Source organism: Lolium rigidum, chromosome 6, assembly GCF_022539505.1.
Source record: "Lolium rigidum isolate FL_2022 chromosome 6, APGP_CSIRO_Lrig_0.1, whole genome shotgun sequence".
Lineage (NCBI taxonomy): Eukaryota > Viridiplantae > Streptophyta > Magnoliopsida > Poales > Poaceae > Lolium > Lolium rigidum.
Genome location: NC_061513.1, coordinates 87,322,486 through 87,349,299, shown reverse-complemented (window position 1 = coordinate 87,349,299; position 26,814 = coordinate 87,322,486). Strand labels below are relative to the sequence as shown.

Sequence of the window (26,814 nt, the reverse complement as noted above, 5' to 3'; positions counted from 1 at the left end):
TAACTCGATGACATATCACGTGGTTTGACCAACTTGAAGGACTATACTCATGGTAGGAAATATCTCAATGAAGTGGTACTCCTTCATGAAACGGTCCATAAATTACATCAGAAAGAATATGAGCGGTGTGATTCTTACAATTAACTTTGAAAAGTAAAGCTACAGGCAATGGCCTTCTCTTTAGAAAACTTCAAATAGAGTGCCTTCTAAAAATTGGCGTGCATGGGTCAAAAATTTCGTAGTTGGAGGGAGCATGGCCATAAAAATCAGCGATAACGTTTTTGGAGAAAGCGTGGGATACTGCCGCTCAATACAGCCGAGTCGTTTGGTTGCAACCAAGGCATGTTTAATATCATTCACTTGGGAATGCCGATTCATCATCAGAGATTCTCAAATGCCCAATGAAAAAATATTGAAGAGTGCTTTGAGAAGCGGTTGAGCGGTTGGAAAGGAAAGCTCCTCCCCATTAGATGTAGGTCGGTTCTTATGAACTTGGTGCTAAGAAATATGCTACAAAGGGTCCTTAATTAAGAGGCTGCATTGTTTCCGATCCATATTCTTTTGGCAAAATGACAAAAAAACCAAACATTGACAAACTAAATGGAATGCTCTCTATCATAAAACATATGATTGCTGCTCTTGATATTCAAGATCTTGAGGTAAATAATAATTACATAGTAAATGGTTTTTCAAGCTTCTTACGAATGATGGGGTCTAGCAAAATCTCCTAACGAGAAAATATATTGGATCAAAGCTATGGTTTTTCAAGCTTCTTACAAAGGATGGGGTCTAGCAAAATCTCTATAGTTTGTAACAAAAGAGATACAATTGCAGAGGTGCTAGGGTCGCACCACATTGTGTGAAGTTGTAGAGGAGTTTAGCTGGGCCTCCTCTTGCGGCATGGAATATCCTTCAAGGGAGGTTGGCTATCATCGAATTGTTGCAAGGGCAGGACGAATTCCAAAGGAATTCACATGCTAATGAAAAATTCTTGGTAGATTCCATGTATAGTACATTTAGATGTGTCAATTAACAACAATGAACAAATCTACTAAACACATGTATCTTTGAAAATTAAAATCTCCACTTCGCAAAGGTGTAGTCCTAACTAAGGATAGCCTTCCAAAGCGCAACTGACAAGGAAACAAAAGTGTTAATTTTTTTCCCGTCATGATGAAAAAATCAAAGTATCATGTTAAACAAAGTTGGTTGACAATAGGAGCAATGCATGATCCTCACGTTAAGCTAACAGATTGTATATCTAAACAGCTCTTAGTTCAGTTAGCCTGTTGTGATCCCAAATACACGTAACAACCTTGTATACCCTGATGTTGTCGCATATATAAGAGAGTTACCACCGACGCTGAGAGGTATAGCACGGTCCACTCTAATCTACATTGTTTTAATATCAAACATATGTTTTCATGTGCAAGTTTGCCATTGTTATATGCCCAGTCATCCAGGTGATTTTTAACTTGTACCAACCTTAAATTGTTGCCACAGAAATTGCCATTGGTTACGGGGTATTGATCGTAATTTTAAAATCCTTATTTGGTTGGAAGCGGTAGCCATGATTCAGTCAGTATGGCTATGTATAAATGACATTGTGTTTAATTAAAAAAATTATCTCCCTTGCAGGTTATCTACCAGGCTCTATTCATAATCTATTTGTCCTGACGGCCAATGCCCCAAACATATTTGAGATGCTATTTTCCTTTAATACAATTCTACCAAGCAACTGCTAATTACTGATTTTCTAGCCGTTACCTGGATGGAATTCAGTTATTGGATCACTTGATCTGATTTGGATGTCCAGAAAATAAAATTCAGACATCTGAACCATAGAAACTAATCTGCCTTTTAATTCCTGAACCTTGATGGGTTATTTGGGGTATAACTTTTGGCTGATTGCAAATATTTCATTGGAGTTTGGATATCAGAAATTTTTGGAGATTAACGTGACATAGGGTATTGGTGGCTTGGTGCATCCGTCTTATGTACGGGCTACAGACTCACGAATTTTTAAATCATGAATCCATCGCCATCGATATGTCATTGAGAGTGGTGCTGCGAAGTTTGTCCTGATATCAACTGTGCTAAACTAATACTGCGATATCTAAGCACTGCGCAATCATGTGCAGTTAAATTGTACCGTGATAAACCTTTACTGAAGGGTGTTGACTAGACGTCCTGTAAATATACATGATTATTCTTATATCTGACTTCTGGGATGACGTTTTTGGCTTAAGTTATTTATCATGTACGGACAATGCAATAACAAGTTAGTGCCAACAATTAAGAGAACTAATACAAAATTTTGGTAGAAGATGCTTACTTCCACATGTATGTTCTTCATTTCCTATGAAACAAAATATTAAGTTTTGTCAAGACTCATGACTGGACGTCTGAGCTTGTTAGAAACAAGGCAGATACATACGCATTTTAGTCGTGCCATAAAAAAACCCAAAACCGTCTGCACATCCGAAGTAGGAGTACTTGCCCTTCTGCACACCATGATCCTACGTATATAAACCAAGGCATCCCTTGCCAAACCCCACAAACACGAAGCTAATTAACACGTAGCCATTCATTCTAATTAACACTGAAACTGCATACCATACCATGGCAAGGCTGTTTGTTGTGTGCTTGGTTATCCTTACCTTCGCCACGGCCGTGGCCACGGCGAGGGCGCCAATAACAGCGGCGGCGGGCGGCGCCGATGACTGCGACGGCGACGTGCAGGCCCTGGTTGCAAACTGCCAACAGTACGTCCAGTTCCCGGCGAACCCGAAGATCGACCCATCGGCGGCCTGCTGCGGCGTGATCCAGAACGCCGACATACCGTGCCTGTGCGGCAAGGTCACCCCGGAGGTGGAGAAGTTCATCTGCATGGACAAGGTCGTCTTCGTCGCCGCCTACTGCAAGAGGCCCTTCAAGGCTGGCTCCACCTGTGGAAGTAAGCGTGAACAAAACCATATGCAAGTCGATATGGCTCCGACCCGAACCTGTGCACACATGATTCATGCATTTTTATGGTTACTTTGATTGTTGTTTTGCAGGCTACCACGTTCCTCCGATCGCATAATCCAGCATATCTTCCGACTGGATGATCACGAAGGTTGCAGATGCTATTTTAAGCCTTCACCTTTGTACTTGTGCTTGAGAGTTGCATATTTGCTGAGAATTGATTTACTGGACTATCGCCCCTGATAAATATATGTATGTACTTTGTGATAGTAAATAAAGTCCACAAGAGATGTATTGTCGCCCGATATAAAAAGCAGTTGACTACGCCATTGCGTGCTAGCTCTCTTTTTTTAGGGCAACTGATTTTGTGGATGTTAGATCGGCTTCTCTAAACCAAGCGGCTGTATTCTGCATTTTCTGCAAAATTTTAAAAAATAAATTCTACAAGAAATACAAAAACAATCGACCCGTAAACCCCTTCAGGATTGTCTGATTCAACTCCTACCTCCTGTGATCTAAAACCAGGCTCAGCTTAGATACCACATGTACACCCCTCGTACCGCATAGAAATACGGGGAGTGCTAGGTGTATAGCACGTGCCGCACACCCCACGGAAGGTGTTGGACCGACCCATTTTGTTCTTTTTTTCTTGCCTTTTTCGATTTTTTCTGTTGTTTTTCTTTTCATTGTTTTTCTAAAATTTGAACTTTTTTCAAAACCTGTTTTTTTGTTGAAGAATTTTTCGAGTATGAACATATTTAGAGTTTGAACATTTTGTAAAATTTGGTAAACTTTTTCACAAAAATAACATTTTTTTAAAAATATGAACATTTTTTAAATTTAAACATCTTTTAAAATGTGGATTTTTTCAAAAAATTAATATTTTTCAAAATATAAACATTTTTTAAAATTTGAACAAGTTTAAGTTTTGGTTATCAAATTTGAACATGTTATAAATTGAAATATTTTATGAATTTGAAGAAAAAGAAAAAAACAAAAACAAAAAACAGGAAAACAAACTAAAGAAAAAGAATAAACAGAAAATTAAAAAAAAGGCGAAAATAGGCCGGGCCCTATACCCGACCAGGGGTGTGCGGCATGCGTCGGTGTATAGGATCCGCCTAGAAATAATCCCCAACAAGCCTCGTACCGGCCCATCGTGTTCGTCTCTCAGAGCTTTGGTGATACTCGCGGCCAGCAGCGCCAACCATCAGCACAGTGAGCTGCGGCCGCCGCCTGATGAGGACGTTCCTTGCAGCAGCATCAGCAATTGCTTTGCAACACATTTGAAATGACCAGATGTGGCCTAGAGGGGTTGTATAGGCAATTACCAATTTAGCTTGTGAGAATGGGCAACTAAACGTACGTGTATTTTACAATCATGAAACCGAAATAAGCCAGGTTCAACAAAGTGCACCAAAAACAAGATAAGCTAAGCAAGATATAAGTATTTCAAAGAGACAAATATGAGTGATGTAAGCAATAAATCTAGATGTTCTAAACAACACCACATTCTGTCTTTTTTGCACAGATCACTATGTATGTTGTTTATCCTAGATTTATTGTGTGCAGTTAGAAAACTTGTCCATGTTCGCTATACACAAATTCAGTTTTTTTTGAACTTGTTTGCTATTTTTTTGATTTTTTATTTAACCAGGAGCATGTACACCCGGGGTTAGAACTATTTTTCATTTTAACTCTGGAGTATCTAGGCCATTTTTTTAATAATACATTTTTCTTTATGTCCAAAAATAATACTCGATTTCAAAATTTTGCACAAATAATATACCGTCGGGGATAGTACCCCGATTAGAGGGTATCGGGAAAGCGAAACCCGAGTATCAGGAATCTGACGTCGACCGCATGAGCGAGCGCCTGTCGGGCCGATGTTCCCCGAGTGCGCGATGTTGGCCTCCTGCTCCCCGAAAAGACGCGCCGCAGCGGTCGGTCTGACCAGCGGTAGGCCTGTCGGGCCGCGGCATCATGAGGCGGTGAATCAGGGAGAGGTTCCCCGAGTAGTGCTAGCCAGGCTTAAATGCGAGCGGACGCCCTGCCGACGCCCTCGCCTTCTTCTTCTTCCTCCTCATTTTCTCTCAGTTGTCTCTCGTTTTGCTCTCATCTCTACTTCTATTTCCCTCATTTAACAATGATTTTTTTGTTTGTTTGCTTGGTATTTCAGCACCAAATGCAGTAGAATGCCGGGGGCAAGCTTGCATCCTTCTTCTTCCTCGGCCTCCAGTCCAGGTCCGAGCAAGGCACACTCATGGCAGCAAAACAATTGCGGTCGAAGAAAGGGATAGAAACAATGGTTGTTCGAAACAATCTTGTGGTCCGGTTCTTTTTATAGAGAGCCATCAAGATTAATTGGCGGGAAAGAGGGTGGCGGGAGAGGGGTGGCGGTAACAGGTTGGTCGGAGAACTGTGGCGGGAAGATGACTGGGAGAAGGGTGGCGGGATGACAGGGCCAAAAATTCGGGAATGAGTAGCCTGACCAAACAAGTCGGGTTAGCTATTCCCGATTGGAGGCAATCGGGTAAGTGTACACCGACTACTGCAAAGGAATTGGCGAGCGTCAGGTGGCCTGAAGAAATCGGGTTTGGCTACCCCGACTGCGGCTAATCGGGTTCGGCTTCCCCAATACCCCACTAATCGGGGTACTATTTCTCGGCGGTGTATTATTTGTGAAAATTTTCGAAATCGAGTATTATTTCTGAAAATAAAGAAAAAAATGTATTATAAAAAAATCGCTGACATATCTGATTGCTCTGGCCCATTAGCACAAAGGGGTATAAATGCCCAAGCGGACAAGCCCAACTAGCCGGCCACCTTGATCCTCAAATACGGCGTTGTCCCGGGTTCCCCTAAAATCCCAAATCTCCCAAGTTCCCACGGCGGCGCAGGGCGAGGCCTAAGGCAGCTGCGACGATCCGCGTGGGAGGGCTCACCGCTCACCGGCAGGCGGCGTGCTGCGTGCATCAGCTCGGTTTCTCACCTGGATTCTGTTTGTTCTTCGCCAAGCAACTCAATTTGTCATCTTTCTGAATTCCCACGGCGGCGCAGGGCGAGGCGAAGTGACGATCCGCGCCGGAGTGGCGGCGGCGTGTTACGTGTATCTCATCTGGATTCTGTTAGTTCTTCGCCAACCATCTCAATTTGTCGTGTTTGCTGCATCGAGGGTACCATCTGCCAATGGACGATGCATCCCGTTGGGCGTGTCTCTACCCGGACTTGGTTCGGCTGATTGGGTGGCGGGTGCTGGCCGGAGATCTGCTCGATTACGTGCGCTTCCGCGCCGTCTGTCCACTCTGGCGCTCCAGCACCGTCTGCCCACTTGGCTGCGGCCTCGTCGACGAGCGCTTCCACCCGCGGCTGTGGGTGCTGCTGCCCGAGGGCCGCGCGCTCTTCCCCGGCCACAGCGAGCTCCACGGGTACGTCCGCTTCTTCAACCGCTCCACGGGCCTCTCCGTGCGCGCACGCCTCCGGCTGTTCGAGGACCACCGCATTCTCGACTCGGTTGACGGCCTCGTCCTGCTGCTACAGGAACGAGACGGCGCCATCCGCCTTCTCCACCCCTTCACCGGCGACATCGCCGAGCTCCCGCCTCTCTCAACCCTTGTGACTGACTTTGCGGCCAAGTCTAAGCTGCCTTCCATATGGGATCTGTCGGATTTCAGGAAAATCAGTGCTACCTCCGTCAGCGTGAGCTCGGATGGACTCATCACGGTCATGATTCTTCTTTCAATGATGGGCCACGTGGCCTTTGCTACCACCTCCGGCGGCATTGACCGGCAATGGAGTGTCTCAAGCTGGAGCCTTTCACCCATGTGGAGGTCAGTGTCGTTCCAAGGAAGGCTGTACATATTGCAGCGTTCCGGTTATAACAGTAGTAACCCACAGATTCTCCAGATCGACCCTCCACACCATGATAAGGAAATCCTATCGCCACCAAAGTTGATTGCCACATGCCCAGGAAAAATCCAGCCTCCATACCACCTGGTACAATGTGACTCGGATGTTCTGGCTATCGGTTGTAGCGACAAACCGAATTCTTTGCACCTGTTAGTTTACAGATTAGCTGACCTTATCCTAAACAAATTTACCCCAGTAGAGAGCATTGGGGGAAATGTTCTGTTTGCCAATATCGATAGGAGTCTGAGTGTGAGCGCTAGGGCGCTCCCTACCATTGTTGGCGACACCATTGTAAAACTCAAACCCAGGGACATACATCTTGGGGAGTACCACCTCAAGGGTGGCACATGGTTGAGGACAACCGATGAATCTACTTGTGGTCTTGAACCGTCCCCTGGTAACCTCATTCATCGTATCTTCTGGTGCCATCATAATCGGTGAGCTAATTGTTCTTTCTAACTTGCTTGTTTCTTAATAAAAACTATTGTGTTGCTTGATGAAACAATTATTTCCTCACTTATGGCTGCAGGGACAAAAAACAAACTTATTTTCTAGGGGACTCTACCCCTAGGTTAGTGAGGAGAAACTGGAGAGACGAGGTACATAGTCCCTTGTAACATCTAATATATGCAATAAAGAGACAATTTGCACTAATGAGGATAGCACTCATTTTTTTTCAACTCGTATAAAAAATAATTGCATTTGTGAGGGAAACTTAACACTCTAAAATGGACATATTTTTCTTTATTATAAATGTCCTCAAAAAGGTCTCTAAGCAAAATTCAAACACAAATGTTTATATTTTAGACAAAAGAGGTAAATGGTAAAATATTTTCTCCCTTCCCTGTACTATTTATTCTAGTGCTCCAAATTTTAAAACTGTCCTAGAATCAATAGTCATAACCAAGTCAAATTGTTTACCACTACCTATGCTTGAATGGCCTACAATTGTTAACCACTAGATTTAGATGTGCACCTTGGTGCACGATCCCATAAAATTAGCGATGATTGAAATTTTGTATAACGACGATAAAAATCAGCTTATTTCTTTTTAAAAAGAACCAGGTGAGAAAATAATAGTACATTTTTGAGTTTTTACAAAATAAATATGATAGGATGGAATTAGGATAAAGCACACAAAATTACGAACAGATTAGCGCACGATATGGTTGGTGTCTTATATTCCTGGATAATACCTTATTTAAGTTTTATAGAAGAAAGTCGATATGATGAAATTAGGAGTACTTAGATACATGTCTTGGAAGCTAAAACTGAGCCATCAATAACAGAAATCATTGAAAACCGAAGATCTTCTCATCAATGTAATAGTAGATTTGAATTTTCCAGACCTATACATAGCTTGCTCTTTAAAGTTGCCTCTACTATTTCGCAAAACTAAGACAGAAGGTTGTGACCCATGTGCTTCTTGTGCTTTTGCCAAAGCTGAAAATCGTTCCTCCTCTTCTGTGTGTTAAGAAATAAAACTTGCTACAATACAAACCCTCAACTTTGCTAATCGTTTCGAAATGCTAGCTTTTGTCGGTTCTTGTCGCATTTCTTGGTCAAAATATTCCGCGAGTCATCTCGCTCGACTCCCCAACGCCTAACTCATCCATCGCCGTGATTCCACCTCCTACTCAACGGCTCCGCTATGGTTGCGCTAGTCACCGGCATCACCCGCCGCTAGCTCATCTGTTGTCGCTCCCTGCATCGGTCAGCTCCTCCCCTGCCCCTCTTGTTCTCGTCGTCGTGGGCGCCTGTCCGCTGCGTCACCTCTCGCCGAAGACAGAGTCAGGCAGAGGATGAAGCCGCAGAGTTGCTGGCACTATGGAAGAGGCGGTCGGTAGGCAGCATGCTCTGTGACTGCAAATTATGACTCATTAGCTAGAGCTGACAACGAGAAAGAAATATGTGGAGTTATGTATCTTGTTTTAGTTTGCTAGCATTTTCATCAGAAAGCGAAGTGTAATCATCAATCTGTGTAGTTGTGTTGCATATTAGAGTTGCAGTTGCATCGATGCAATTTGAGCTCCCTTGAAATGTATGTTTTCAAACTTCCCCTTCTAGACCTGAACTTAAATGTAGCCGGCTATTTAAAGATTTTGAAAAAGGTGCGGGCTTCAGTCGCACCGTGCCTCGTTTCACTCGCCTGGGCGACGCCGGCTGGCAGGCTGCTAGCTCTACAAGGAAGACGCGCGCTGGGAGTGCTCCGTCGGGGTGGGGGTGCTCGTCTTTCTCGACGCCGGTGGTTCAGACGGCGGCGTCGCAGGTCGCGCGGGAGGCGGCCGCTGGGGAAGACGGCAGTAACCCTAGGGAGACCCCGGGGAGGGGCGGCCTAGGCCTGGGGTGGGCCGCGTCGCCTGCTCTTGGGCCCCTGGTGAGTCTTTCGTCTGCTCCAGATCCGGCTAGTGAGGGGACTCTAATCACTCCCGGGCCTGGCCCATTTAAACGTTGGAGGTTTAGGTGGCTTTGGATGCCAGCCGGGTGCTCATCCCCATCCTTAGGGTTCCCAGCTCGTCATAGTGAGGTGAGACAGCGGCTGTGCGATCCCTCCGCGCCACCACACAGGCTCCTCCGCCCAGTTCAAACCCCGCCACCGCTCGACCGCTCCTTTGCGGAGGTGCTCGTGGTCGGTGGGGATGATGGGCGGAAGCGTTGCTTTGATGCGGGAGGGCGCAGGGACGGGGGCTACGGTGGTCGCTGGCAGGAGGGTGGCGACCGCCGGGAGGGTGCGGGCGCCTCCAACTGGCCGTCGAGGGGAAAGGGCTTCCACCTCCAGACGATGGGCCATGCCATTACAGGTGGTGGGTTCTACAACATTGATGTTGAGCCGCTCAAGGGAGGTAAGCGGGTGGGGGAAGTGTTTGCTGCTGTCATCAAGTTCCCGTCTGCACCGCTCTCGGAGGAACAACTCGTTGCTGAGCTAAAGCACCTGGTAGATGACATGTGGGATTGGAAGGTGCGGAGGCTGTCGGAGTCAGAGTTCTCCGTCATCTTCCCCACACGTTAGACTCTTCGCTTGAGCACGGGGAGTGGCAAGCTATACTTACCGCTCAACAAGAAAGATACGGAGATTAGGGAGGCTTTCAACGCTCCAAAGCCGTACCTTGTTCTACCGTCGACTTGGGTTCGTCTTATCGGCGTCCCTGAGGACCTGATGGAACGGGAGAGACTTATGGTGGCCTTTGGGATGGTGGGCAGGGCAATTGATGTTGATGATCTATCGATCTTAAAGAGAGAGACTTAGCCGATTCGAATACGGTTCCAATGCCGGTACCCTGAGCGCATCAAGGGCTCGGTTCAAGTCTTTGTCAATGGTGAAGGCTTCACTGTTGGGGTGCAGGCGGAACATGGCCCGGGGGATGGGATTGGGGAGGGGCAGGGGACCCGCCACCGGCCCGCGATGACAGGGACAAGAAGGACTCGGACTATGTGTCCTCAGATGGTGAGCGGAACAAGGATGGAAGGAACAAAAAGAACAAGGACAAAGACCAGAGGTCTGAGCCGGGGCTCGGGGCCGGGGCGGTGGACGAGGCCGGTGCATCCGGGGCCAAGACGGTTGGGGCCGGGATGCTGGGCTCGTGGAGTGCCCCGGTCCGTGGTCAGTCGCATGGAGGGTCCGCGGCTTGGGGCTTCAACTATTATGGCTCCAATCTCGGAGTGGACATGGGGCCCCTACCGACGATGCTTGACAAGGCCGAACAGGGCAAGATGAAGGAGTTGGAGCTGCTCACACTCAAAGCAGGGGCGATGGTGCAGGAGCTGAGGGCGGGAGCGCCGTCGGGGTCTGCGGACTCTATCTCGCAGGTCACGGACCCTCTACCCTCATGGGTGGATGACAGCCAGGTCGTGGACTTGCCGCCGGCGGTGCTCGCCAAATCTGGCGTCCAGGAGGGGCAGTCGAGCGAGCTTGGGCTTATGGAGGACGAGTATCTTGGTGGACAGCACCGGGGAGCAGCCAAGGGAGGACCTGCAGAAGGCGCTGAAGGAAACAACTCCGGTGGCTCAGGGCCGCCGCACAAAGACCATCGAGTACGCCAGGAGGAAGAAGAAGGCATCGTCTATGATGCCAACCCGCAAGAGCGCAAGGTTCACCGGTGTGCAGGCGAGCACACCGATTCTGGAGAGGGCCATGAGGCGGGCGGAGGAGAAGGACTTGGACGGCGTCTCCACCAGGAACGACGAGCAAGAGCTGGAGGGCACGGGTCAGTCGGAGGGTCAGGGACCTGCTGGACGTGCCGCTGGATGAGGGTAGGAGCTTGCTCGCGAGGATGAGGACTTGATGGGGCTGGACGTGGCGCTGGTTCATATGACTTTGTTATCGGTCTTGCGTTGTATTTGTGTTGTAGGTACCAGTCTTGGGGTAGTAGGTTTCAGTCTTGCAGTTGGCTGAGTGTTTGTGGCGTATGTGTGTCAGATCTCAGATTCGGATGTATGGTTTTCTGCCATTGTGGCTTTATTAATTTAAAGCTGGGCTTAGGCCTTATGTTTAAAAAATCATGTGTTGGTATTTATGGTGGGAAAGAAGGCAAGCATAGCATGGAGAAAAAGTGAAAGAAGTGGCGCAATCGGCAATGGCCATTGGCGCTTTCTATCTAATTTTGTCAAGTTGAATGTAGATGCCTCATTTGATGAGGACCAGCTACGAGGTGCTACCGGGGCTGTAATTTGGGACTGCAATGGATCCTTCATAGCTGCTAGTAGCACGAAATAGGAGTTTGTTCGTGATGTTTTATCAGCTGAGATCAATGCACTGAAGCAGAGACTCATGTTGGATCAAACTGTTGGCTGTAACAGAGTTATTTACTGCTTTGATAACCTGTATGTGATCCAAGCAATGCAAGACGGAGGCTACTCAAATGGAGCCGCAGCGGCGACTTTAGATGACTGTTACAACCTGGCAACAAAATTTTCAAAAATTCAGTTCAAGTACAATGTCCGTGAAGCAAATATGAACTAGCGAGACTAGCTCGGAGATATGATCAGCATGTGTGGTTCGATGAGCTACCTGATTTTACTGTACCCTTATCTATATCTATACCACTATATAGTGTACCAATAGCAGAACATATCAACCGTTGGATCTATACAATCCAATGGCTCTAATCAATTGACTAAAAATCTGAGATGTGGTGGCATCACATGTGCCGTTGGATGTTGCAATCCTACGGTTTATATTGAAGGGATTCGCTGAGGGGACCACCTCTCTGTCATCTAACCAAACCGTACACTCACTAGTAGAAACAAGGGCTTTGGTTTTTTGCCCCAAATGTCATTTGCACCGGATTTGGCACGAACCGGTGCTAAAAGGGGTCATTAGCACCGGTTCGTGGGGAGCAGCCGGCCGAGGGACCTTTGCACCGGTTCGTGTTACGAACCGGTGCAAATGATCTATCTTTGCACCGGTTCGTAACACAAACCGGTGCAAAAGGTTCGTCGCCGAGCACGTGTCGGCCGAGGACCCTTTAGCACCGGTTCGTGTTACGAACCGGTGCAAAAGATAGACCATTTGCACCGGTTCGTAACACGAACCGGTGCTAAAAGGTCCCCAGCCCTATTTCAGCTCAGCTACCGGCCAAACAGCCCAACTCACTTCATTTTTGCTAGGAGAAGGTGTGTGTGTTGAGTGCTAAGTTGCTTCTCTTTGGCATGCACATAAGGTGCTCGATGAAATGTGTGAGAGAGTGATGCCGCTTGATTTTACACCCAACAAAAATGAGATGAGGTGCCGGAGCGACACTTAAGCTTTCTCCTTCTTTCCTCCTCGATCAAGGTTTAAGCAACAACTTAACCCTTTCATTTGTACGGTGCTAATTTCCACTATTTATAAATATTATGATGTTTTGTAATTGTTTATTGATAAACTTAATTAATTATTTGATGTAGATGAACCGGCGGCAATGGATGTACGTTGACCGACGTTTACCCGAGTTCAGATCGGGCCTGGAAGAATTTATCCGTGTGGCTCGGAAAACCCACAGGCGGATGGTTTTATGTGTTGTCCATGTGTTGATTGCCATAACTTGAAGCAATACCCTGAATGGCAAGTCATTCACTCACACCTGCTTTGGAAAGGTTTCATGCCCAGCTATAATTGTTGGACCAAGCATGGAGAAAGAGGGGTTATGATGGAAGACGACGAAGAAGAAGAAGAGGATGATGATATGTACCCTAACTACGGTTATACCGCAACAGGGCATGATGAAGATGAAGATGCAGGAGGAGGTGATCAAGATGAAGAGGCATCAGATGGAGAACAGCTATATGTACGAGCAATTCAAGAAGAACTGGCGGGGTTCTTACTTGAGCAAGTCATAGCTCCAGATGGAGAACACTATGTGGACAACCGCCAATATCAATGTTGATGTAGACATATATATATATGCATGAACGTGTGTCACTTTGATCGATATATGTAATACAATGGTTTCCTATATATATATGTGAATTGTACTGCATTAATATTATACCGTATTTCGAATGGGGCAGAGTCTCGCCGCGGCAGCGTTTTAGTGCAATTCCCTGCCGCGGCGAGTCCGCCGCGGCAGGGAAGGGCACTAAAATGCTGCCGCGGCCCAACCCTTTGCACCGGTTCGTATTACGAACCGGTGCAAAAGCTCCCCCGCCGAGCGCCCCACAGCCGGCCACGTGGAGACCCCTTTAGCACCGGTTCGTAAGAGAACCGGTGCAAAAGGGGGGGGCCTTTTGCACCGGATGGTTTGCACCGGTTGCCCATCCGGTGCATATGGCCTTTAAAAACCGGTGCAAAAGGCCATATTTCCACTAGTGACTCTAGAACTTTCACGCGAGGAGCTGCACGTGAGCAGGCAGTATAGAGAACTAGAAAACACAACGTGATGACTTGAAGATGGTAGACTAGGCTGTAGAGAACTAGAAGTATCTCAATAAATGCGCACGTACAATGCTAGCAAACTGACAGTGTGACCTAGAATGCATGCATGACAGCCTCCGTTTATAAAATGGCGGAAATTTGAACATCAAACTTCTTTTCTCTATATTTCAAGTTTGAGAAGTTGGTAAACTAAATAAAAACCAAGGATTCTCCTAATACATACTCCCTCTAATCTGATTTAATCGACGTCGCCTATACGGAAGGATACATTGTTTTAGTTGTAGTTACGGGTCGATTAATAACGACTGGAGGGAGTACTTCATAAAAAGTTGTCCAATTGTGGTTTGATGTAAAAAAAAAAACAAAAAACTTTCTGGAGTTCCTAGAATATAACCACCCTTTGAAAACTACGTATTAAATAGTAGCATATCATAACATATGTGGTCTACGTAAAAAAGAGAAAATTTCTTTTCAAAAAAGCCTTATTTTTACGGTTGAATTTTTTACACACGCCACATGATAAGTCGATTTTTCATGAAATAACTTTGTGAGCGTGTAGCATGTGAAGATATACGTGAGAATTTTTGTTTTAAATTTTTTAAAATTTCAAAATAAGTGTAACATGCATTTCAAAATGGGGGAGCATATGATCTCATGTTCCAAAACACCACTCCCATGTTCGGAAATTCAATTCGACTTCCGGGTGCATACGCTCGAAATTTCAATTGTGGACATGTACATGTAGAATTTTTTGTCAAAAAATTTCGACATGATGAAATATAATTTTTTTGGTAGAGAGAGCATTTGCACCCGGGAGCCGAATTGAATTTCCGAGCATAGGTGATTCTTTTAATTTTATGGATTAGAATTGTAGGTATACATAATAATCTGACGTGCAAAGCACGTAGAAATTACTAGTTAGTAAACGATGTAACGATGAATAAAGAGCTATGTTTATGTCAAAAAAAGGTCTCCGTAGTCTAAATCATTTTCTGGTTAAATTCTGCATCATTTCGTGATCCCCCCACCACCAATTACTTTGCTTTTGTGGTGCAACGTTGGAAGGTACGTATAGTGACAACAGTACTGGGTCTTCTAAATACATTTGGTGTTTGTCAAAAAAAATTACATTAGGTGATTTATGGACTTATAGTGTTTGCTCTTCAAGCCAAAGTTCATGAATTGAACCTGTATCTTTTTGCACTATTCCACAAGTTCACTATTGCTCAGATTTCATAGTTTCGTGCTTTAGCAAAGTGTATCGCTGAGTTGGGTTGGGTGGTTAGGAGGACAGTGGCACCCCCAGCCCACTAGAGTTTAAACACCAGCTTTAACACTTTGGTGTCTCATTAAAGGCGAAATATTCTTCAGTGGGAGGCGACGTTTCATCGACAGCGAGGCGCCTGTGGTGACTTCGTCAATCTCAAGACTTGTCGGATGAAGTTTCTTGGACACAGTCTCTCGAAGGTGCTCATAGGGGTAGGATGTGCGTGCGTTCATAGCGGTTGAGTGTATGTACATATATGTGAACTTCTACGTCTGTACAGTGTTTCGCAAAAAAAATCTTCTTTACGGCGGATGCAGTTTCACATCCTTGCTTACCTTCGGTCCATGCATCAGTACTTTATTTGCTGATGACTTTAGCATAGTTGCCTTAGATCAACTTCAATAAAGAAAGTTGTGTGCATAGTTTTAATGTAGAGGCCGGGATTTTAATCTCCTTTTTGAAAAGAAACATCACATGCACAAGGGCTTATCTGATTAAGTTATGGTAATAATAGATGGATTTTTCACCATACTTGGAGCCACATGGACTATGTACTTGCAATCGGCATAGTATGCTAATTCAGCACCCATTCAGCCATTCTCCAACTTAATCAATGATGTATTGCCATGTGATGACTATAAGCATCTTTTTTTCAGAGTCCTATTCGTTCTTCACAGTTAATGCAGAAGGACGGTACGCCGTAATACCTTGTATTCATTCAACCATTCCTTTTTTTTTTTTTTTGAACAAAACCATTCCTGGTGTGCACCGATTTAGGCATGGATTCCAGATGAAAATTTCTTAGAAAACAAGCAGAAATCAACAAGCACGCTGCATTCCCTCAACAAAAAAAAAAAAGCCAACAACCACGCTGCAGGTATGCAAAACACAGCAAGTATGGACTGCAGTTCAAGGAAAACATAAGAACATAGATGACTAATTATCAACCGATTCGAGATATGAAGTCCTCAATCAACCAGTATATCACCCAGGACGACGAGAGAGCCAAACCCGCGTGGTGCTAAACCAGCGCACCTGCTTCACCAGAGCCCCGGATCAGACTGTGCTCAGCAATGAAATCACAGACTGATTGACAGTCATGAATTTAGATGCGGAAACAGGAACGCACCTGATGCTACTGCGGCAAGAACTGTTGCAAAAACTTCGAGCGCTACCAGGACGTTCGTTGCCATATCCAAAAAATGACCTGCAGGCATCGATCGACCATCTTCAACTTAGAGACAGCTTAGAATTTGGCATGATCTTGCAAGAGAATTACATGTAGAAAGAAGTACTCACTCCGCCATGTCGCCACGGGCTGCGGCTTAACCAACGTCTCCACTCGCAGGAAGCAGCTGTACCCGACGACGTCCGCCACGCGCACGTGCGCACCGTCGAGGCCCCAGGAGCACGGCGGCACCTGCCTCGCCGCGTCGCCCAGGCACCGCGCGCACTCCGCCGCGCCGGCGCGGTCCCGCGCGCACTGCGCCAGCACGCGCACCCTGGTGTCCCCCCTGGCGACGTCCGGAAACACGCGCACCGTGTCCTGCGCGGCGGCGACGCTCCTCCTCGCTAGTGCGGCCGCGTCCCTGAACACATGCGCGCCCAAGACCTTCGCGGCGCGGCGCCGCGCCATGGACCGCGCGAGCGCGACGAGCTTCCGCGTGTCGAAGCAGTTGGGGTCTCCTCCCGGGTCTTGGCCGGAGAAGACGACGTCACGGTGTAGGTGCCAAGCAGCCCTAGGTAGCTCTCTCTCTCTCTCACTCACGGACTTGAGGTAGAAGAAGGAGATGAACACAAGGTTTTCCGGCCGGCGACGAACGCCGCCACGGGCGCACCAACGCCCTAGTCTCTTTTGTATTCACTTGGCACCCAAAACAGTACAAAGGATTACATGACGTTTTATAGAACAGCACCTAGCAACTACTCTGCGGCACTCGCGCGCACACGCACTAGCTCCTGGAGACCCGGCCTGCCCAAGTATGAGATCTTGTCGGCTCCTTTTACTGAAAAGGAGGTGTTCGAGGCCATTTCTCAAATGGAGTTGAATAAAGCTCCTGGGCCAGATGGTTTTCCAGCTGAGTTTTATCAAACATTTTGGGAAGTTTTAAAGGATGATTTGATGGCATTGTTTTCCCAGTTTAGTGATGGGGAACTGCCCCTTTATAAACTTAATTTTGGGGTTATCACTTTGTTACCCAAGAAGGAAAATGCGGTTCAGATCCAACAATATAGACCTATTTGTTTGCTGAATGTTTGCTTTAAGATTTTCACTAAAGTTGGGACTAATCGTATCTCGGGGATTGCACCAAGAGTGATTAAACCAACTCAATCTGCTTTTATGCCAGGAAGGAATATTTTGGAAGGGGTAGTTATACTTCATGAAACAATCCATGAACTACATACTAAGAAAATGGATGGGGTATTATTTAAAATTGATTTCGAAAAGGCATATGATAAGGTGAAATGGCCTTTTTTACAACAAACTTTGAGAATGAAAGGTTTTTTTCCAGAATGGGGTAGGATTGTACAACAGTTTGTTCAAGGAGGTAGTGTTGGTGTCAAGGTAAATGATGATATTGGTCATTATTTTCAGACAAGGAAAGGTTTAAGGCAAGGGGACCCTTTATCTCCAATGCTATTCAATATTGTAGTGGATATGCTTGCTATCTTAATTGAACGTGCAAAAGAAGATGGTCAGGTAGGAGGGTTAATTCCTCATTTAGTTGATGGAGGACTCTCTATATTACAGTATGCTGATGATACAATCCTATTCTTGGAACATGACCTTAGTAAAGCCGTTAATATGAAATTAATCTTGTGTCTCTTTGAAGAGCTGTCGGGTCTTAAGATTAATTTCCACAAAAGTGAGATTTTTTGTTTTGGAATGGCAAAGGAGGAGGAGCTCCAATATAAACAGATCTTTGAATGTGATATTGGACAACTCCCCTTTAGATACTTGGGTATTCCAATCCATTACAAAAAACTAAGGAATTCAGATTGGTATCCGGTGGAGACCCGTTTTGAAGGTAAATTAGGATGCTGGAAAGGGAAGTTATTATCCTATGGTGATAGGTTAGTTCTTATTAATTCAGTGTTGACTAGTTTACCAATGTTTATGTTGTCTTTCCTACAAATACCTGTTGGGGTAAGAAAACGTTTAGACTTCTATAGATCTCGATTCTTTTGGCAGTCTGACGAAAACAAAAAGAAATACCGGCTTACAAAATGGAATATTGTATGTAGACCCAAAGATCAAGGAGGGTTAGGTATTGAGGTACTCGAAATAAAGAATAAATGTTTATTGAGTAAATGGCTTTACAAACTTTTAAATGAGGATGGGGTGTGGCAAGAGTTGCTACATAACAAATATCTAACACATAAGACGTTATCAGAGGTAGAGGCTAAGCCTACTGATTCCCCCTTTTGGAAAGGATTGATGATGGTCAAACAGGAGTTTTTTTCTAGGGGCTCTTTCAAAGTTGGGAATGGTAGGTCCATCTGCTTTTGGGAAGATGTCTGGTTAGGAAATACCTCTTTGGCCCAGCAATATCCGTCCTTGTATAATATTGTACATCATAAGAATGTTACTGTTGCACATGTGCTTGCCCAATCACCTTTGCAAATTACTTTTCGGAGGTTACTAAATGATAATAAGTGGACCTCGTGGATACAATTATGTAGAAGATTAATGATGGTTAATTTAAACGATGAGGATGATCGTTTTGTTTGGAAGTTGACAGCTAATGGGATGTTTTCTGTCAAGTCGATGTATGAAGATAGTATGTGTGATCATACTCCTTACTTGAGAAAGTATTTGTGGAAGGTGAAAATACCGCTAAAGATTAAGATTTTTATGTGGTTCATGAGTAATAAAGTGTTATTAACTAAGGATAATTTAGCGAAACGTCATTGGAATGGATGTACAAAATGTGTCTTCTGCGGGGAGCAGGAGACTATTCAACATCTGTTTATTGAATGTCCGTTAGCTAAACTCGTATGGCGTACGGTTACTTTCACTTATGATCTTCCACCTCCAACCAATATTACTAATATGTTTGGTAATTGGTTAAATGGAGTAAATAGACAATCTAAGGCTTTTATTCGGATTGGGATGTCTGCTTTATGTTGGTCTATTTGGAGGATTAGAAATGATATAATCTTTAATAAAAAAATCCTCTTTTAACTTTTTGCAGGTTCTTCATATGGTCTCCCATTGGGTCCAACTCTGGGCTCTACTTTCCCCGGAGGGGCAGCGGGATGCCATGGCTTCTGGCTGCATACGGCTCCTGATGGTTGCTCAGGATATCTTGTGCCAGGCTGGTTGGCGTCATACTAGGAGGCTATGTTGATTTATAGTCTTAGTATGCTGTTTTTTTCGATGATTGATTCTTGTATCGATCTTCGTTGATGTGTGCTTGTAAAAGATTTGTGTTTTGAACTAAGTTTTAATAAAAGGCTCGTGTGCATCGTCATGATGCAGAAGCCGGGGTTCACCCCCATTTCGAAAAAAAAAAAAGTAAGTGAGCCATCTCCTCAACCGCACTATCGATATCCTCTAAGCTGACCGCAAGCCATGCCAAGGACTCTCCGTTTCTAACGCACGCACTAACAAACCTAGAGTTTAGCCAATCTACCGGCACGACCTACACACGATACACTAGGCACACCTGCCGTGACCACGGACACCAGCATGGACGCGACCACGCACCGCAGTCCGACCTCAACCTAGACGCGCACACACGCTGGTCGACACCACGACATGGCTTATTCCTAACACACGGAAGGCGTCCTCCCGCGCGGAGGAGGTGTTCGTGTCGGCGTAGGCCACGAAACAGCTCTCGCTCCTCCAAGCTCCGCCGCGGCGGCTCGCGCCGAGGCAGCTGCTGGTGAGGTTCTCGGCGGCCGCGACGAGGCACGCGTGGCAGCTGCTGGTGTGGTCGAAGCCGAGGCAGATGCCGCGGACGAAGGCGCTGTGGTCGTCGGAGTGAAGAGAGGCGAATCCACGCGGCGCGGCGGCGGCGGCGGCGGCGGGCAGAGCGGCCAGGAGCGGAAGGAGGCTTTCGCGGAAGGAGCTGCTGTTTCTTGCAGCCGGTGATGGCAGCAGCGGCGGGGCACAGTCGACCAAAGCATAGCTGGTCGTGACGCGGATCTGGACGGTGCCCTTGTCGATGAAAAAGCTCAGCACCATGACGACGATTGAGGCGAACCAGGCGACCACGGCGACGGAGCACAACGCGTAAGCAGTCGCCATGGAGACGGTAGAATGTGTTCTTTTGGTTTTTCCGTGATCACGAGCTACATCCGTCCAACGGCCAGTGATGAACGCTGCACCGATCTACGAAAGGTGATCGGAGATTCAGTGAGCTCGCTGGACCGTTCCTTTCTCTCTTTCTTTGGAAGAAGCTAAATTGAGAAGCATTCCTTTTCCATGCTATAAGACTGTGGAGCGACCCACGCCGCGTCTCATGAGCGAGACCTAAAATCGTGTCTGAGTGGAAACGGCTCTCCTCATCAGTATTTATTTACATTGAAGCATCCACGCAACTTCCTTCCGCCACCTCCTGCATTTCGCCATAATTTTGTTTCCCTCCGTAAACCTGATAAACTCTTCTTCCACGTACGTGTGCCAGCCACTGTTTGCAGCATTTACATGTTAAACCTCCTGTGAAATCCTTCCAGTGCCACATTTTTTTGTCATCGCCGACAAATAAGTTGATAAGAAAAAGATAATTGGTACGATGAGATTTGACAACCATCAAAACATTCCCTGCTTGTCTTTTTTTTTATATATCGGTGTACTAGTTCTCGGTCGGCTCAGAAATTTTAGAGCTCGGTCAACTACAGAATCAGAATCGTTGAGTTTATGTCGTGATTTGTGTGTGTGAAGTGTTATAAGTGGGTTGCAGCTGAGTGTTTTCTAGTTGAAAGTGGGTTGCAGCTCATTATTTTTTAACTACAAGTGAGTTGCAACCGATGAGAAATTTTTTAAACCCTTAGATCTAAATCATGGTTAGTGCTGCATGTGGATTGCAAATGGGTTGCAATTATCCGAGAATTAGCCATCGAGTATCCAGATCCCATAAAAAGGACAAGATACCAGCTCCTGGTCCGCCTCTCACAGTCTATGGAGAAGGCCGGACAAGATACCTAGGTTCTAGTAACGTTCAAACAACGAAGTTTTCCCTCCTAATTTGTGCGTTAATATTTGTGCAATACACATTATATCAAGAAACAGAGGAGATATTTTGCCATAATCTACCCTCTTGCATTTCGCCATAATTTTGTCTCCATCCGTAAACCGGATAAATACAAACCAGACATATAATTTCTTCCTATACACGCATATAATTTCTTCCTATACATGCATAGTAAACATAGTAAGAGATGTAAAGTACTTGAAACTGCAATGGGAAAAAGGGTTCCAGAGAGTTGCACACTCACCACTACCATAGCTATATGATTAGCATATATGGTGACTTTAGTATGTGTGTACGGGTAGAGTCGCACATAAAGATGCACTTACTTGCGCTAATATTCACCCCACATAACCATCGCTAGTACTTCTATAGGAAGTAACATAAGTACACTAGTACTTAATGTTCTCCCCATGGTTATGGATATCCACTCTTGGATCCCCGTGTGACGTGGGCATACCTTATTGGATACCCATTGTTAACATACCAGGCTACGGTCCAAGCAGAACTCCCAGGAAGCCCATGACACGACAAGCAATCAAAGCCCAAGAACCTGACGTGCAACACAAGGACAAGCCCATACAGGGGTAGTCGAACATGTAACCGACCCGGAGTCCTGAGACAAGGCCTCCTATATAAGGACTAGGATAAATTGACTGGAAGGACGATTCCACAACACATGATCTAGAGAACACCATAGCCGACACACCAACCTTGTAACCCTAATCATCTTCAATCAAGAGAACACAAGCAACACGTAGGATTTTCCCTCTGGGGGCCTAATGCTGGGTAAATCGTGTCCCGGGTGTTGTCTTGTTTGCGCGCAGAAGAATTTACCAGCACATCCTCTTCCTCAAAAAACCAAGTCCATAATCCAAGGGAATTGTCGTGCTACCCCCACGTCACCGTGTTCCCTCATTAATACATAATTTAAGGAGGCGATGAATGATATCACGTACTGACGCACACATACCACCAAGGCGGAGGCAGTAGGGGACCAACAACCCCCCATCCTCTTCCTCGAAAAACCAAGTCCATAATCCAAGGGCATTGTCGTGCTACCCCACGTCACCATGTTCCCTCATTAATACATAATTTAAGGAGGCGATGAATGATATCACGTACCGACGCACACATACCACCAAGGCGGAGGCAGTAGGGGACCAACAACCCCCCCCCCCCCCCACACACACACACACACAAATGCAACCAATTTTTTAGTACCCACTAAACTATGTTGACTTGTTGGTTTTTGAAAGATCGAGATGTCGCATAGAGGGGGGGGGGGTGAATAGGCAATTAAAAACTCTTGCGGATTTGTCTTGTAAGAATGCAGAATTAAACTATCGTTTAGTTTACAAGCACAAACCCTAAATATGCTAAGCTCAACTAAGTGTAACAATAGCAAGTAGAGCTAAGCAAGATAGGCACAAGATATATGTAGCACAAGTGATAGCAAGATATATGTACTTCAAGCACGATGGCTATCACAAGGAATGAGAGCTCGGGTATAGAAATAACCGAGGCACGCGGAGACGAGGATGTATTCCCGTGTTCCCTTCCTTTGCAAGAAGGTACATCACGTTTGGAGGAGTGGAGGTCCCACGAAGGATTCCCCGCGCCACGAAGGCTCACCCTATTCTCCGAACCACACCCACGAAGGATAATGGCCCTTTCCTTATGGTTAGCTTTTCCTCCGCTCCGGAGATGGCAAGCTCCACAACCACTTCACAAGCTCCACGAAGGAGAAGCCCGGGCCTCTTCACAATCTTCTTGAAGAGATCACCGGAGCACCAACCGCCAAGCCAACTAGGAGGTCTCCCTCCAAGAGTAACAAGCTCACGGTCTCTCACTCGAACTAATCGTGGTGGAGAGCTCAACACTATGCAATAATGCAAAGCAAGAACACTAGAGGTGTTCAAATCCTTCACTCTCAAATCCCACCCAAGCAACAAATGCTAAGATGAGATTGGAGAGGGAGAACAATGGGAAAAGTCAACAAAAGACTCCAAGATCTAGATCCCAAGAGTTTCCCTCACTTAGAGGAGAAATGGATTGGTGGAAGTGTAGATCTAAATCTCCTCTCTTAGATCCCTCAAGAATGAGCAAGAATCATGGAGGGGAACAAGAGAGAGAGAGCAAGTTCTTCAAGTGCAACAATGGAGGAGAGAGAATGGGAAGAACTAACTCAGCCCAAGGTGGAAGAAGGGCTATTTATAGCCCAAGAGCAAATATAACCGTTGGGGAAAAGTTGGGCTGAGTCATTCGTCAAGGAGGCCGGTCAACCGGGCTTGGGGCCGGGCCGTCCGGTCAAGGGCCCGGTCAGACTGGGCCAAAGGTCCGACCAGCCGGTCCAAACCAGTCGGCAGGCCGGACCCCAACCGGGGTCACTTTGTGTTGTCCAGGAGGTCACCCGGTTGGCGCCCGGTTGGCGCCCGGTTGACCGGTCGGCACGCCGGGCCAGCCGGTTGGGAGGCCGGCTGACCGGGTGGCAGACCGGAACCGGCCGGCGCATGGGCCGGTCCGACCGGGTCCCTGACCGGGTGAGCAGGAAAACATGTTATACAAAAACTGTGATAACTTTTGTGTCCGGACCCCGATTGACACGAAACCAATTTTGTTGGAAAGATAATGATGAATAGAACATTTTAGATGATTTTAGAGAGGGAGTCTCCCACCGTCAAGAAACGGTGAAGACGTCCAAACTCGAAAACGCAATAGAAGATGCATGCGGATTCCGTTTTCGATGAACTTGGGCTTGTTGTAAAGCTAGCAACAAGCTCAAGAACCTCACACAGAGAAACACCAAGAAGCAATAAGGATATGAAAAGTATGCAAAGGATTGAGCTCCCTAAGACGATGTGATCAAGTTACCCAACCGAAAGCCCCTCTTGATAGTGCGGCTATCTATCCTATAATCCGGTCTCCCAACAACCACCTTGAGACCGGTAAAAGGAAAACCTAGCAAGGTCATACCTTTGCCTTGCGCATCCCGCTTGATCTTGATGATAGCTCTTCACGCTCCACTCAAGCCGGAATGCCTCACTTGATCATTGTTGCTTTGTGAAGACTCACAAATGCTCCCCCATACACTATGATGGGAAAGCTTCATTGATGCACATCTTCACAAGTCCATTATTACCAAATGGGCGGCAAGCTTCAAGCATGTGATTCACTTGAGATGCTCATCTTGAACTTGCCCAACTCAACCTTGTATCTTCACATACTCACTTAAGATAGAGCATGGCTAATATTGAGTTCCACATAAGAACTCCATCTTCATTTCTTCTTCTTGATCATATCACATATGTATCTTTAAATCGATGATCTTGATGCCAATACACAAGGTGTATCTTTATCTTCATGGCATCCATACTTGAATCCAACACATGGAATACAAGAAGTACCTATGGAATATTCCTTCATATAAACTCAATGAAAACATTAGTCCATAGGGGTTTTCATTAATTACCAAAACCACACATTGGGGCAATGTACCCTTACAGTTTTTTCTTCCTGTAAAAAAAGTTTGGAAGAGGAAAACAAGGTTTCTAGGAGGCCAGGCCCATCTGGCGTCCTCTTCTCCCGGACTGCTCGCTCGCGACTTGCGAGGCGAGACTGCGCGGCCACGAAGCCCCTACTCACCTTCCTCGAGTTCCCTGCTTGGCCCCTTCCCTTCGACCTTCCCAGAATCGCCCCCTCCGATCTTCCCAACCAGTTGGCCCTCCCATCGAGTTCCCAGGCAAGCGGTAAGGAGCAGCTCGGCTTTTCCCCTTCCGAATCTAGGATTGTAGGTTCCTCTATTTTGATCCTCTAGATCTAGGACTTGTTTTGTATGAACCAATGTAGTGTAATTGTTGATTGTATTACCAATTTCTCTTTTAGATTTAACATTTGAGTATATGGTGTCTATGGCTCAGTTGACTGAGATTTTCTTAAGTCTCAGTCACCTCAGAAAAATGCAACTATGGTTCAAAAAAAAGTGCAACTCGACCCAGTTGCACATTTCTAGCAGAAAAGTGCAATTGCACTTTTTTCATAGAAAAGTGCAAGTCCAACACTTTTTTGTAAGTGACTTAGAATTAAGAAAATCTCAGTTGACTGAGATATAGCAAAACCGATGAAATTATGATACATAGTTGTTAGCCTGATGGTGTTTAATTTCATCTTTCTAAGGTAAACGTACTAACTCTTTTTAATGGACAAATTGGTTCGCCTTGTTCAATAGAATTGTTCTATGAGTTGATTTAATCATTGCTAAAAGTACTAACTCTTTTTAATGAATCTTTTTAATGGACAAATTGGTTCGCCTTGTTCTTAATTTATCAGTCTCAATCGCAACTACTGAAGGCACGTTTTCTGCAATGAAACTTGTGAAAACAAGGCTTCAAAATAAAATGGAAGATGGATTCCTAAGAGAATGGTTGGTAACATACATTGAAAAGGAGATTGTTGTTGGAATATCAACGGATGCAATTATAGATGAGTTCGATGAAGCACCTCCTCGAGTGGACTTTAATTGAGAAGTGTTAGTTGCTCTATCTCATGTTATCTAGATTACTACTTTTAGTAATATATGAAATTGTACATCCTTTTGTCATCATCAATTATTCAGTGAATGATTGTATAATCAATGAAAAAAAAATATCGCTATCACTTCTTGCCCTTTTTTTGTCATCCGCGAGTTGTGTTCTTTGGTCGCCCCCCCCCCCCTCAAACTTTTTTCTGCCTCCGCCGTTGATAACGATGATTTCCTCTAGTGTCCCCAAGGGGAAAATATTGTGCAATCGACATTCACACAACATCATTGAAATAAGATCACCACATGCATAATTCAAATGGATACAACATAATATTCTTTACAGTTCATGATATTGCTAGTGTTTCTTCATGTCCCCAAGAACAAATGGAGCTACTCACACATGGAGGCAAACAACATCATCATAGTGGTACAAATGGTTGTGAAGGATCAAATACTAAACGTGCAAATCCACACTAGGGTTTCAATGATATGGATGAGGATGGTGATGATGAAGATCAATGCCAAGGCCTCTAAAATCTAGGCAATAGTATCATATGTTAATTATATTTAATAATTTGTAGAATCTCAATACAAAAGCATGTACAAGGTTTGTTTGGCATTAGGGCATCTCCAACGGCCCGACGCAAACGGTTGCAGAGCGATAAAAAAATGCGTCTGCACCGAGATCCAGCGGCCCAACGCAAAGTGGCCAGCCTGTCCTTGGAGACGCAAACGCGGCCCAAATATGCTCCGCGTTTGCGTCTGCGCTGACGTTGTGCGGTTGCGCCGAACATCAGTTTCCCATTAACTATTGATTGGCCAAAATTACCATCTTTACAGAGATGGTTAGTTGAGTTAATATAAAACTACTACGGCCGTACCTACTCGCCGTCGCGCGGCCTACTATGGCCGGGGTTACTCGCAGTCGCGCTGCCTACTAATGGCTGCCAACGTGAGCTGAGTGGCCGACATCGTCGTCGAAGCGAATCCAGGCAGTGACCGCATTGCACCACTCACGTCGCCGGAACTCCCTAGAGGCTTCCTCCTCCCGACGGCAGCGTTCGATGGCCTCGACCAGAGAGGAGTCCCATTGGACTCT

At 45.7% G+C, this 26,814-nt stretch overlaps 2 protein-coding genes across 2 annotated transcripts; one reads left to right on the top strand and one right to left on the bottom strand.

Moving 5' to 3' along the window:
* The first annotated feature begins 2,622 nt into the window (after positions 1-2,622).
* Positions 2,623-3,085, top strand: LOC124662916. Its single transcript, XM_047200698.1, has 2 exons — positions 2,623-2,956; positions 3,060-3,085. Exons 1-2 carry the CDS (start codon positions 2,623-2,625, stop codon positions 3,083-3,085), a joined length of 360 nt encoding a protein of 119 aa, XP_047056654.1.
* Positions 3,086-16,017: 12,932 nt separating this feature from the next.
* Positions 16,018-20,250, bottom strand: LOC124662915. Its single transcript, XM_047200697.1, has 4 exons — positions 19,737-20,250; positions 16,296-16,691; positions 16,126-16,203; positions 16,018-16,082 (listed from the first exon to the last, which is right to left on the bottom strand). The coding sequence occupies exons 1-4, from the start codon at positions 20,248-20,250 to the stop codon at positions 16,018-16,020; spliced, it is 1,053 nt and encodes a 350-aa protein (XP_047056653.1).
* Between the last annotated feature and the right edge of the window lie 6,564 nt (positions 20,251-26,814).

Coding starts and splice junctions, on each gene's coding strand:
- LOC124662916 (XM_047200698.1), top strand. CDS start 2,623: ATGGCAAGGCTGTTTGTTGTGTGCTTGGTTATCCTTACCTTCGCCACG. Junction 2,957..3,059: donor GGCTGGCTCCACCTGTGGAA/GTAAGCGTGAAC, acceptor GTTGTTTTGCAG/GCTACCACGTTCCTCCGATC.
- LOC124662915 (XM_047200697.1), bottom strand. CDS start 20,250: ATGGCGACTGCTTACGCGTTGTGCTCCGTCGCCGTGGTCGCCTGGTTC. Junction 16,692..19,736: donor CGTGGTGTCGACCAGCGTGT/GTGCGCGTCTAG, acceptor TCTCCGGCCAAG/ACCCGGGAGGAGACCCCAAC. Junction 16,204..16,295: donor GCCCGTGGCGACATGGCGGA/GTGAGTACTTCT, acceptor CGATGCCTGCAG/GTCATTTTTTGGATATGGCA.